Source organism: Oncorhynchus gorbuscha, linkage group LG08 (genome assembly GCF_021184085.1).
Source record: "Oncorhynchus gorbuscha isolate QuinsamMale2020 ecotype Even-year linkage group LG08, OgorEven_v1.0, whole genome shotgun sequence".
Classification (NCBI taxonomy): Eukaryota; Metazoa; Chordata; class Actinopteri; order Salmoniformes; family Salmonidae; genus Oncorhynchus; species Oncorhynchus gorbuscha.
In genome coordinates, this window is record NC_060180.1 from 9,280,046 (window position 1) to 9,292,856 (window position 12,811).

The 12,811-nt window shown below is 43.5% G+C and overlaps 1 protein-coding gene across 5 annotated transcripts in view; it reads left to right on the forward strand.

Moving 5' to 3' along the window:
* Positions 1-388: 388 nt before the first annotated feature.
* Positions 389-12,811, forward strand: part of LOC124041170 (echinoderm microtubule-associated protein-like 6) — a 112,550-nt gene continuing 100,127 nt past the window's right edge. For 4 of the 5 annotated variants that reach the window (XM_046358422.1, XM_046358421.1, XM_046358423.1 and 1 more), the window contains exon 1: positions 389-1,747. In XM_046358422.1, the coding sequence (XP_046214378.1) occupies positions 1,551-1,747 (197 nt within the window). In that variant the 5' untranslated portion in view covers positions 389-1,550. The remainder of the gene's footprint in view (positions 1,748-12,811) is intronic. The other variant, XM_046358420.1, reaches the window with a different exon arrangement.

Below are 12,811 nucleotides of genomic sequence, written 5' to 3' on the forward strand. Positions count from 1 at the left end.
CATCGAACTTGTCACAAAAAAAAACATTTATCAGTTGCTATTCGATTCAGTCAGTTCCTATTCGGTCTAATCTCTTTATTTTTATTAGGGCCTACAATTTTAATGATTCAATTTAATTAAATTTCACTCATATGAATTGACTCAATTATTGCTGATCGTAGAAGCTGCCATTCTGTTTTCAGACGTAATCGATGTATTTTTCATCTGTAGGTCTTCAAGACCTTGGACAGCGCTTCACTATTGCTGACTGGTAGTTGTAGTTTTCAATGTTTTGGACCAACGAGAAAGCGTGAGAGAGGGAATGCCTCAGCCATAAACACATCAATACCCATAAACCTGTGCAGCTAGCCGCTCATCGTCGGTGGTAGTGCAGGGGTGGCTTGCAGGGTGTTGTGGTTACTAGCTCTTCGAAACCAGAGAGAGGCTATTCTAAAAAATATTACGTTTAAGTACTTGATGGGGAAAGTCTCCATTACGTTACTACATTAATATTAATATGCAATGAATAACACAGTGCTAGACCTCCGCTCAGCTTTCCACCCCGGTTTATCAAAGTCATCGCCTGCCATTCGCCCATATGAGTAGGTTTATTTTGCTCGCTGCCCGGAATCCCTACTTTCATCCATCCATGTGAGATGCGGGAGATACCGTGGAGTCGCGGGGTGAGCGACTGTGTTTGGAAGCCCATAGATTGTTTGCCTCTGCACGGAAGTTAGCAGAGAATTTTCATTTTGGGGCGTCTTCACACTGACAGCGGCGAACCAGCTGTGGCTGTCAAGACAGGTCGTACTCTGTCAGAGTGATTTGCTGTGAAAATCCGTAATTCCTCACAATTGTTCGATTCTCGGATTTACTCCAACCAGATTTGTGAATGGAAGACAGACATATTGCATGTTCGGCCTATTTTCTACATGTTTGTTTGCTTTGAAATGTTTATTTGTTAGTTATTGTCTTGAGAAATATATAAAACCGCAGTAACTATGGTTGATGTGACGGTTAAGGATTAGTGTGCGGATTATATTTCAGCAGCAGCCGAATCCTCCAGCAGTTGTGTTCTTTTTCTGTTTGTTTATTTGGCTGGTACCTCTGTTTTCGTTGTCATTTGAAAAGGAACCCATTTAAAATGGATAAAAAAGCAATGTAATGTCATTTAGTGGAGTAAATTAACTTTTGTAAGACATGGTAAAAGGTTAAAAAAACATATTTTTATGAGGAAAATAATGAATTAATCCACAATCTAAATTAGAGTAGGCTAACATAGTAACAATTCAGGCAACACCGTGTCTAAAGGCAAACATTATGAATGGGTCTGAGGTGTATCAGTCCTTGCCGGTGTTTTCTCAAAACGCAATGTGCACATCTGCTGTAGGATGCGGGAATTAAGCTGTTTATGATAGGCTACATATAGGAAAATGTAATCTGTTAGGATTTTTCTCATTTAATCAGTGATGGGCTCATAAGGTTTGCACGTGCATGTCAGTGATCCGTGGTTGTGGTGCAGACTACTGTAGGGTGGAATAATTCACTAAACTAACAAATTGTCAGATATCATGGCGGACCGGACTGCTCCGCATTGCCAACTGAGATTAGAATGGATCTACGGGTACAGGGGGCATCAATGCCGAAACAACCTGTACTACACCGCTGGGAAAGAAGTGGTATATTTCGTGGCTGGCGTCGGCGTGGTTTACAATACCAGAGAACACACTCAGAAGTTTTACCTGGGCCACAACGATGACATTATAAGGTGAGTGTTACTTGGAATATACATACAGTAGCCTTCAAAACAACACCAAGAAGTCTATGCATAAAGTACGAACAAAATTCGCACAATTTAAGAATGTAGAATATCCATTTAAAACATAACATTGTCCTCTCATTAGCATCTCTTCAAAATCACACATTTTATTTAATCTAAAATAATCTCAATGAATACCTTAATTAAAGCAATAAATTGTTGCATGGCATCACTCCAGTGTTGCTCTATCCCTTGTGAGCCTTCCCTGTGCAGATGTAATGTGTATCCTGTCCAGAGAGGCTGTGTACTACCTGAGGGAGTCATTGCAATAATTGTATTCATAGAGGTCATTGGGCTACTATTTGTACTATGACTTTCCTTATATCTCGCATGACTGTCTACATCACGACTGACTGCATCACGACTGTCTACATCACGACAGTCTACATCAAGACTGTCTACTTTACGACTGACTGCATCACAACTGTACATCACGACTGTACATCACGACTGTCTGCATCACGACTGTCTACTTTACGACTGTCTACTTTACGACTGTCTACATCACGACTGACTGCATCACGACTGTCTACATCACGACAGTCTACATCAAGACTGTCTACTTTACGACTGACTGCATCACAACTGTACATCACGACTGTCTACATCACGACTGTCTGCATCACGACTGTCTACTTTACGACTGTCTACTTTACGACTGTCTACATCACGACTGACTGCATCACGACTGTCTACATCATGACTGTCTACATCACGACAGTCTACATCAAGACTGACTGCATCACGACTGTCTACTTTACGACTGTCTACTTTACGACTGTCTACATCACGACTGACTGCATCACGACAGTCTACATCACGACTGTCTACATCACGACTGTCTACATCACGACAGTCTACATCAAGACTGTCTACTTTACGACTGTCTACTTTACGACTGTCTACTTTACGACTGTCTGCATCACGACTGACTGCATCACGACTGTCTACATCACGACTGTCTACATCACGACTGTCTACATCACGACTGACTGCATCACGACTGTCTACATCACGACTGTCTACATCACGACTGTCTGCATCACGACTGTCTACATCACGACTGTCTACATCACGACTGTCTACATCACGTCTACATCACGACGGACTGCATCACGACGGACTGCATCACGACTGTCTACTCTACGACTGTCTACATCACGACTGTCTACTTTACGACTGTCTACATCAAGACTGTCTACTTTACGACTGTCTACATCAAGACTGTCTACTTTACGACTGTCTACATCACGGCTGTCTACATCACGGCTGTCTACATCACGACTGACTACTTCACGACTGTCTACATCACGACTGTCTGCATCACGACTGTCTACATCACGACTGTCTACATCACGACTGTCTACATCACGACTGTCTACATCACGACTGTCTACATCACGACTGTCTACTTCACGACTGTCTACTTCACGACTGTCTACTTCACGACTGTCTACTTCACAACACTCTACTTATGTCAAAAGCTATTTTGACATAAGCTATTAGATATAAGACAAACTATTTCAGCACCACTGATAATTGGACAGCTCCTTGTTTTTTCGAGTCAAACATGCTGATTTCAAAGCACGGAGATGGCCCACAGCTGCTCACTCCAAGGTATTCAAGAGCTAAAAAGCCTGTTAAAAGCTCTTGTATCCCTTGCATACCTGCAAGTATGGTTGCAGTCCCCCCTGTAAAGCACACACTGGAGAGGGGTTGAGGCTGGGGGATCTGTGAAGTGTATAGTTCTTAGTTCTGTATGCAACTAGAGTATTTTTAAGAGACCACGAGCTGACAGCGCAGATGGGGAGCTGTTTTCTATTGAGCACAATGCTGGTTGGATTGAGCCCTGTGCTGTTTGGATTGAGCCCAGTGCTGTTTGGATTGAGCCCAGTGCTGTTTGGATTGAGCCCATGCTGTTTGGATTGAGCCCTGTGCTGTTTGGATTGAGCCCTGATTGAGCCCTGTGCTGTTTGGACATCAAGACCCTGTGCTGTTTGGATTGAGCCCTGTGGTGTTTGGATTGAGCCCTGTGCTGTTTGGATTGAGCAAGTGCTGTTTGGATTGAGCCCAGTGCTGTTTGGATTTAGCCCACTGTTTGGACATCCCAGTGCTGTTTGGATTGAGCCCAGTGCTGTTTGGATTGAGCCCATCTGTTTGGATTTAGCCCTGTGCTGTTTGGATTGAGCCCAGTGCTGTTTGGATTGAGCCCAGTGCTGTTTGGATTGAGCCCAGTGCTGTTTGGATTGAGCCAGTGCTGTTTGGATTGAGCCCAGTGCTGTTTGGATTGAGCCCAGTGCTGTTTGGATTGAGCCCAGTGCTGTTTGGATTGAGCCCAGTGCTGTTTGGATTGAGCCCTGTGCTGTTTGGATTGAGCCCAGTGCTGTTTGGATTGAGCCCAGTGCTGTTTGGATTGAGCCCTGTGCTGTTTGGATTGAGCCCTGTGCTGTTTGGATTGAGCCCTGTGCTGTTTGGATTGAGCCCAAGCTGTTTGGATTGAGCCCAGTGCTGTTTGGATTGAGCCCTGTGCTGTTTGATTGAAGACAAACTGTTTGGATTGAGCCCCACTGATTGGATTGGACAGCTCCTGTTTTTTGAGCCAAACATGCTGTTTGGATTGAGCCCTGTGCTGTTTGATTGAGCCCTGTGCTGTTTGGATTGAGCCCAAGCTGTTTGGATTCAAGAGCTGTTTGGATTGAGCCCAGTGCTGTTTGCTGCTGTTTGGATTGAGCCCTTGCTGTTTGGATTGAGCCCTGTGCTGTTTGGATTGCAGCCCCCTGTTTGGAAGCCCTGTGCTGTTTGATTGAGAGGGGTTGAGGCTGGGGGATTGAGCCCTGTGCTGTTTGGAGCCCAGTGCTGTTTGGGAGCCCTTGCTGTTGCAATTGAGCCCAGTGCTTTTTAAGAGCCCTGTGCTGTTTGATTGAGCCAGATGGGGAGTGTGTTTGGATTGAGCCCTGTTTCTTTGGATTGAGCCCAATGTGCTGGTTGGATTGAGCCCAGTGCTGTTTGGATTGAGCCCAGTGCTGTTTGGATTGAGCCCAGTGCTGTTTGGATTGAGCCCTGTGCTGTTTGGATTGAGCCCTGTGCTGTTTGGATTGAGCCCAGTGCTGTTTGGATTGAGCCCAGTGCTGTTTGGATTGAGCCCAGTGCTGTTTGGATTGAGCCCTGTGCTGTTTGGATTGAGCCCTGTGCTGTTTGGATTGAGCCCAGTGCTGTTTGGATTGAGCCCTGTGCTGTTTGGATTGAGCCCAGTGCTGTTTGGATTGAGCCCAGTGCTGTTTGGATTGAGCCCTGTGCTGTTTGGATTGAGCCCAGTGCTGTTTGGATTGAGCCCAGTACTTTGAGAATGCTTTGTGACTTAGTTCCTGATCTTTTTTTGTGGTTCAGTGATAGCAAGCAAACCACGTGCAACAAACCAAAACACAAACACACTCATGATAAGCCGTGATCTGTAGTTTGTCCTCAGAATTGCTAGAAACTACAAGGCTCTCTGCAAAGCCACTGTTTATTTCTAGTCAATGCAAAGTCCTCCTCAGTTCACACAGAACACAATCAAACTGGTGAGGCCTACAGTGCTGGTCAGATTGTGTCGCCAATCCATCTCCATCTACTTTTGTTGAAAGGCTTTTATAATAATATATAATATATGCCATTTAGCAGACGCTTTTATCCAAAGCGACTTACAGTCATGTGTGCATATATTCTACATATGGGTGGTCCCGGGAATCGAACCCACTACCCTAGCGTTACAAGCGCCATGCTCTACCAACTGAGCTACAGAAGGACCAATAATAAAGTTATTTTTCTCCACTCTGTCAGGGAATAATTATTTTGCAGACACTTTTATCACAGTGGTCGTATTGATGGATTAGGTCTGTAATTGTGGCAGTCATATTGATGGATTAAATCCATGTTGGGCCTATAATTTCTGGAAAAGGCCTTTTCAGTGGACACTTGCTTCTGTTGAACGAATATTACATGTCTCCATGGCCAGGACTGAACACAAAAAAGACTACCATTAAACATCTGGTTTTTAACACAATTAGACTTACTGCTCTTCAGAAAGCATATACATGTCGATCTAGACAAAGTGGATTTGTTTAGAGTGATGCACTTTTATTGAATAGTTATTCATCACACATTCTCTTGGCCTACATGTCAATATTGAAGGATTAGCCTTGTAAGTGCATGCAGAAGCCTTGTGTAGCTGGAGCACTGGACCCAGACAGTCTGGGAAACCATGGAAACAGGCTGAACCTGAACTTGGAGAGACCCAATAGCTAACGGCCAGTATAACACCCAGTATAATTAGGCAATAAGGTACGAGGGGGTGTGGTATATGGCCAATAAACCATGGCTAAGGGTATGGTACTGAATATGAAGTATACTTTTTTTTTTACAATTTCCCTTTAAATGAGACCTACTTTGTGCCACAGCTCCATGAAGGCTAAAGGTGTTTACAGAGTCAAACGTTTTGGGAGTTTTACTCTGTCTTTTTTAAGACAGGCTTTCTTAAACTCGCCCTCTGACATCATCTCAACGGAGGCAGAAGAAAAACTGTCTCCCTTCTTATTCTGATTGCTTTCAACTAAATGAAGGGGATGAGATAGCATTGAAATGATATGATTTGCATGTACATGTGTTGTATTATTGCATTAGTACCTATGACGCCTGTGGGACCAGTTGGCAATGAGTGCCTCTGAAATGTATCTGTCTTTTGGAAATATGGTTTGTGGGTAGGGGTGATTGAGGTTAATGTATGTGTGTCTCTGTGCCATTGTCTATGTGTGCATGTGTCTATACACCACTCTGTGTCCTTCACATAGGTGTGTGTGTCCATGCATGCAGATCAGTATGTGCAGAGGGATGGTTAGGGAGTCATTATAAGAATGCCAACCACGTAGCCACCACTCCATGGATAAACATGTACACGTCACATACACACACTCAATATCACACACACGTCACAGGAGGTTGATGGCACCTTAATTGGGGAGAACTGGCTTGTGGTGATGACGAGAGTGGAATCAGTGGAACAGTATCAAATACACCAAACACATGGTTTAGAGGTGTTTGATGCTATTCCATTTGCTCCGTTCTGGACATTATTATGAGCTGTTCTCCCCTCAGCAACCTCCACTGATGCACGTATACACACACACACACACACACACACACACACACACACACACACACACACACACACACACACACACACACACACACACACACACACACACACACACACACACACACACACACACACACACACACACACACACACACACACACACACACACACACACACACACACACACACACACACACACACAGAGAGAGTCAGGCTCTTCAGGTCATTTCCTTTTTCCAATTTGCGCTCAAAGTAATTATCTCTTGGCGTAGGGCTGCGTTGCTGTCTGTAATTGAAATTGAATTGAAGTCTGGTCCTCACGCTGTGATTGTCAACGTGGTCTCAAGTCAACACCTACCTCAGGACTCTTATTTTCAAGAGGACACATTCCAGTTTCCTGTATGAGAGGCTTTAGAATTCAGTCTCCTCTTTGAGAGGCTATAAAATCCAATCTCCTATATAATTGGCTTTAGAATCCAGTCTCCTATATGAGAGGCTTTAGAATCCAGTCTCCTATATGAGAGGCTTTAGAATCCAGTCTCCTATATGAGAGGCTTTAGAATCCAGTCTCCTCTATGAGAGGCTTTAGAATCCAGTCTCCTATATGAGAGGCTTTAGAATCCAGTCTCCTCCATGAGAGGCTTTAGAATCCAGTCTCCTCCATGAGAGGCTTTAGAATCCAGTCTCCTCCATGAGAGGCTTTAGAATCCAGTCTCCTCTTTGAGAGGCTTTAGAATCCAGTCTCTATGACAGGCTTTATAACCCAGCCTCTTATACGAGCGGCTTTAGATTCCAGTCTCCTCTATGAGAGGCTTTAGAATCCAGTCTTCTCTATGAGAGTCTTTAGATTCCAGTCTCCTCTACGAGAGGCTTTAGAATCCAGTCTTCTCTATGAGAGTCTTTAGATTCCAGTGTCCTCTATGAGAGGCTTTATATTCCAGTCTCCTCTATGAGAGGCTTTTATATTCCAGTCTCCTCTATGAGAGGCTTTAGAATCCAGTCTTTTCTACGAGAGTCTTTATATTCCAGTCTCCTCTATGAGAGGCTTTTATATTCCAGTCTCCTCTATGAGAGGCTTTAGAATCCAGTCTTTTCTACGAGAGTCTTTAGATTCCAGTCTCCTCTATGAGAGGCTTTATATTCCAGTCTCCTCTATGAGAGGCTTTAGAAACCAGTCTTCTCTATGAGAAGCTTTAGACTCAGTCTCTCATATGACAGGTTTTAGAATCCAGTCTCCTATATGACAGTCTCTAGAATCCAGTCTCCTATATGAGAGGCTTTAGAATCCAGTCTCCTCTATGAGAGGCTTTAGAATCCAGTCTTCTCTATGAGAGTCTTTAGATTCCAGTCTCATCTACGAGAGGCTTTAGAATCCAGTCTTCTCTATGAGAGTCTTTAGATTCCAGTCTCCTCTATGAGAGGCTTTATATTCCAGTCTCCTCTATGAGAGGCTTTTATATTCCAGTCTCCTCTATGAGAGGCTTTAGAATCCAGTCTTTTCTATGAGAGGCTTTAGATTCCAGTCTCCTCTATGAGAGGCTTTAGATTCTAGTCTCCTCTATGAGAGGCTTTAGATTCCAGTCTCCTATATGACATGCGTTATAATCCAGTCTCCTATATGACAGGCTTTAGAATGAAGTCTCCTATATGAGATGCTTTAGAATCCAGTCTCCTATATGAGAGGCTTTAGAATCCAGTCTCCTATATGAGAGGCTTTAGAATCCAGTCTCCTCTATGAGAGGCTTTAGAATCCAGTCTCCTATATGAGAGGCTTTAGAATCCAGTCTCCTCCATGAGAGGCTTTAGAATCCAGTCTCCTCCATGAGAGGCTTTAGAATCCAGTCTCCTCCATGAGAGGCTTTAGAATCCAGTCTCCTCTTTGAGAGGCTTTAGAATCCAGTCTCTATGACAGGCTTTATAACCCAGCCTCTTATACGAGCGGCTTTAGATTCCAGTCTCCTCTATGAGAGGCTTTAGAATCCAGTCTTCTCTATGAGAGTCTTTAGATTCCAGTCTCCTCTACGAGAGGCTTTAGAATCCAGTCTTCTCTATGAGAGTCTTTAGATTCCAGTGTCCTCTATGAGAGGCTTTATATTCCAGTCTCCTCTATGAGAGGCTTTTATATTCCAGTCTCCTCTATGAGAGGCTTTAGAATCCAGTCTTTTCTACGAGAGTCTTTATATTCCAGTCTCCTCTATGAGAGGCTTTTATATTCCAGTCTCCTCTATGAGAGGCTTTAGAATCCAGTCTTTTCTACGAGAGTCTTTAGATTCCAGTCTCCTCTATGAGAGGCTTTATATTCCAGTCTCCTCTATGAGAGGCTTTAGAAACCAGTCTTCTCTATGAGAAGCTTTAGACTCCAGTCTCTCATATGACAGGTTTTAGAATCCAGTCTCCTATATGACAGTCTCTAGAATCCAGTCTCCTATATGAGAGGCTTTAGAATCCAGTCTCCTCTATGAGAGGCTTTAGAATCCAGTCTTCTCTATGAGAGTCTTTAGATTCCAGTCTCATCTACGAGAGGCTTTAGAATCCAGTCTTCTCTATGAGAGTCTTTAGATTCCAGTCTCCTCTATGAGAGGCTTTATATTCCAGTCTCCTCTATGAGAGGCTTTTATATTCCAGTCTCCTCTATGAGAGGCTTTAGAATCCAGTCTTTTCTATGAGAGGCTTTAGATTCCAGTCTCCTCTATGAGAGGCTTTAGATTCTAGTCTCCTCTATGAGAGGCTTTAGATTCCAGTCTCCTATATGACATGCGTTATAATCCAGTCTCCTATATGACAGGCTTTAGAATGAAGTCTCCTATATGAGATGCTTTAGAATCCAGTCTCCTATATGACAGGCTTTAGAATCCAGTCTCCTCTATGAGAGGCTTAAGAATCCAGTCTCCTATATGAGAGGCTTTAGAATCCAGTCTCCTATATGAGAGGCTTTAGAATCCAGTCTCCTCCATGAGAGGCTTTAGAATCCAGTCTCCTCCATGAGAGGCTTTAGAATCCAGTCTCCTCTTTGAGAGGCTTTAGAATCCAGTATCTTATATGACAGGCTATAGAATCCAGTCTCCTCTATTAGAGGCTATAGAATCCGGTCTCCTCTATGAGAGGCTTGAAAATCCAGTCCCCTTTATGACAGGCTTTAGAATCCAGTCTCCTATATGACAGGCTTTAGAATCCAGTCTCCTATTTGACAGGCTTTAGAATCCAGTCTCCTATTTGACAGGCTTTAGAATCCAGTCTCCTATTTGACAGGCTTTAGAATCCAGTCTCCTATTTGACAGGCTTTAGAATCCAGTCTCCTCTATGAGAGGCTTTAGAATCCAATCTCCTCTATGAGAGGCTTTAGAATCCAATCTCCTCTATGAGAGTCTTTAGAACAGTCTCCTCTATGAGAGGCTTTATAGTCCAGTCTCCTATATGACAGGCTTTAGAATCCAATCTCTGTGCGAGGTTTTAGAATCCAGTCTCCTCTGAGAGGCTTTAGAATGTAGTTTCCTCTATGAGAGGCTTTAGATTCCAGTCTCTTTTATGAGACACTTTAGAATTACCCAGCACCCATCTCTCATTTCCCCATGTACCTGGGCAACATAATAGTCACCATTGTAGTTTTTTATTACCCAGTGTTTCAAAATTCCAGGAACTTTCAATAAATTCCCAGCTTTTCTAGAATTCCTCTCTTGAGGTTTCCAGATTTCCACCTTATTCCCTCCTGATTCCGGGGTTCCCCCATCTGGGATTTTGGGAAAACCAGAGAATTTAATTATAATTTACCACAATTTTGCAACCCTATCTTTACCTTAATCTCTTGTGGACAGACTACATAAACATACCTGACCAAATGAGACCTAATTCAGGAAACTATGTGTCGCAAGTCACGACTTCAAGATTTTAGTTCTGTCTTAACAGAGATTACCTTTGCCCTCATGCTGTGGCATTGCATACACAGAGACATAGAGACACCTAGTGTTGGATACAGTGATGAGCTCAGTACAAGGTATAATCACCTTTAAGAACCCTTAAGATGCCTAGTTAACAAAAATGTATAATTACATTATTGGTTTATAAGTCATTGGGTTCTTGAATGCTCTCCATCTGAACAGCCGTTTCCTTGAGGTATTACAAAGGTGTGGAGATGTATCCCCTTGGAAGATACAAACGGGCAGTCAGAAAATGGATGCCTCTGCATCCAGAAGAAAGCTCTTGCTAAATTCACAGTTGTGTGTTCTTGTCATGTGTCTGTGTGTCTGGAAGTGACTTGTGCTTGTGGCTCCAGCTGGTGTGTTTCACAGTGCTGTACCCTTGGCTGGAATCCCCGGCCTGGCTCCGGCTGGGCTGTGCTTACTCTCATGCTCTGGTTCTCTGAACTCCCTCTGCTGTCCCATTTCCGTCAGTGCTGCAGGGCAGAACCCGGCTCCGGATACATCTGTCACTGCCAGCCAGCCAGGCAGAAGTAGGAAGAACCGGGACTCAACCACACTTTCAAACAGCCCTTTTCACACTCAGACAAGCAAGTCTTTAAACTAGACCTTTACAGTCTAGTGTCACATTCACACAGTCTAGTCTTAAACCAAATGTTTATACAGCATAGTCACAAGCTATTAGAACTATTCTACAATTTATCAACCAGCTAGGATCTTACGCCAGGATGTCTTATGACATGGTTGATATGATATGTGTAGTATGTAGTATCACTGATTGAATAAATTAGTACTGGAAATAGAAAGACCTTGTCAGCCTCTCTCTCCCTCATCACTGCCACCAGTTTTGGCTTATCCCCTCTGTCTCCTCCTCATGACCTTTGCATACATTACTGGGGCTGACTGGGACAATACCAGCTTTATTAGGGCCAGTATGCAGAGACCAGGAGATGGGCACGGATTGCTGATGGTGTGTTTGTGTGTGCATGCATCTGTGTGTGTGTGTGCGTGTGCGTTTGTGTGTCACTGAATGTGTGTGTGTGTTGATGTCTTTGCGTCTGTGTGTGTGTTGGTGTCTGTGCATCTGCGAGCGTGTGACAGATCTAAGATGTGACAGTGTTTACTGGCTGGTCTCATTAACCAGGGGGTAATGACTGTATCAGAGACGGACACAGTGCTACTCCCACGATGCTCCATTAACACCAGGCTGGGCTCTAAGTGTTTCTGATTTCACGGAGCTGAAGACTTCAAATGAGCCGTTGGCCTTTACTGGTTCCTCTCTATGCCTCACTACAATATGGAGTCCTTTGAAAAATAGATGGGTGCATAAGGAAAGAAAATCTTTAGTCAATGCTCAAACATAATTTTCTCTCAGTGGTTTTCAACATGTTTATTGGACTTGATAATAATTGGTGATGTTACAGTATATTATAAATGTTTTTATGAAAAGGGATATTCCATTGGTTGTCTGTTGCTGGGCCAAGGTGTCTCTCAAACACACATTGTAACTGCATGGGTGCTTATGACAACGTATTGATTACCTTGACGACGCATCGATTTTGTACTGTGTTGACACCAGTGGAGGCTGGTGGGAGGAGCTATAGGAGGACGGGCTCATTGTAATGGCTGGAATCGAAGTAATGGAACGGAGTCAAGCATGTGGTTTCTATTTGTTTGAAACCTTTCCATTTATTCCATTCCAGCCATTACACTGAGCCTGTCCTCTTATAGCTGCTCTCACCAGCCTCCTCTGGTTGACAAATAGATTATCTTGTTGACACACTTCTCCGCCAAGAAATACATTCATTCAGTACCATTTCCTGTTATATATTTGCACCATCTTATGCATGCTGATCAGGCATGTTAAGATCATGTCTCGGGATATATGATTTAGCCCTCAGTGATGTTGTGGCGTTTGCCCAGATTTTTGATTGATAATATGAAGGTAGTTTTCCTTACCACATTAGG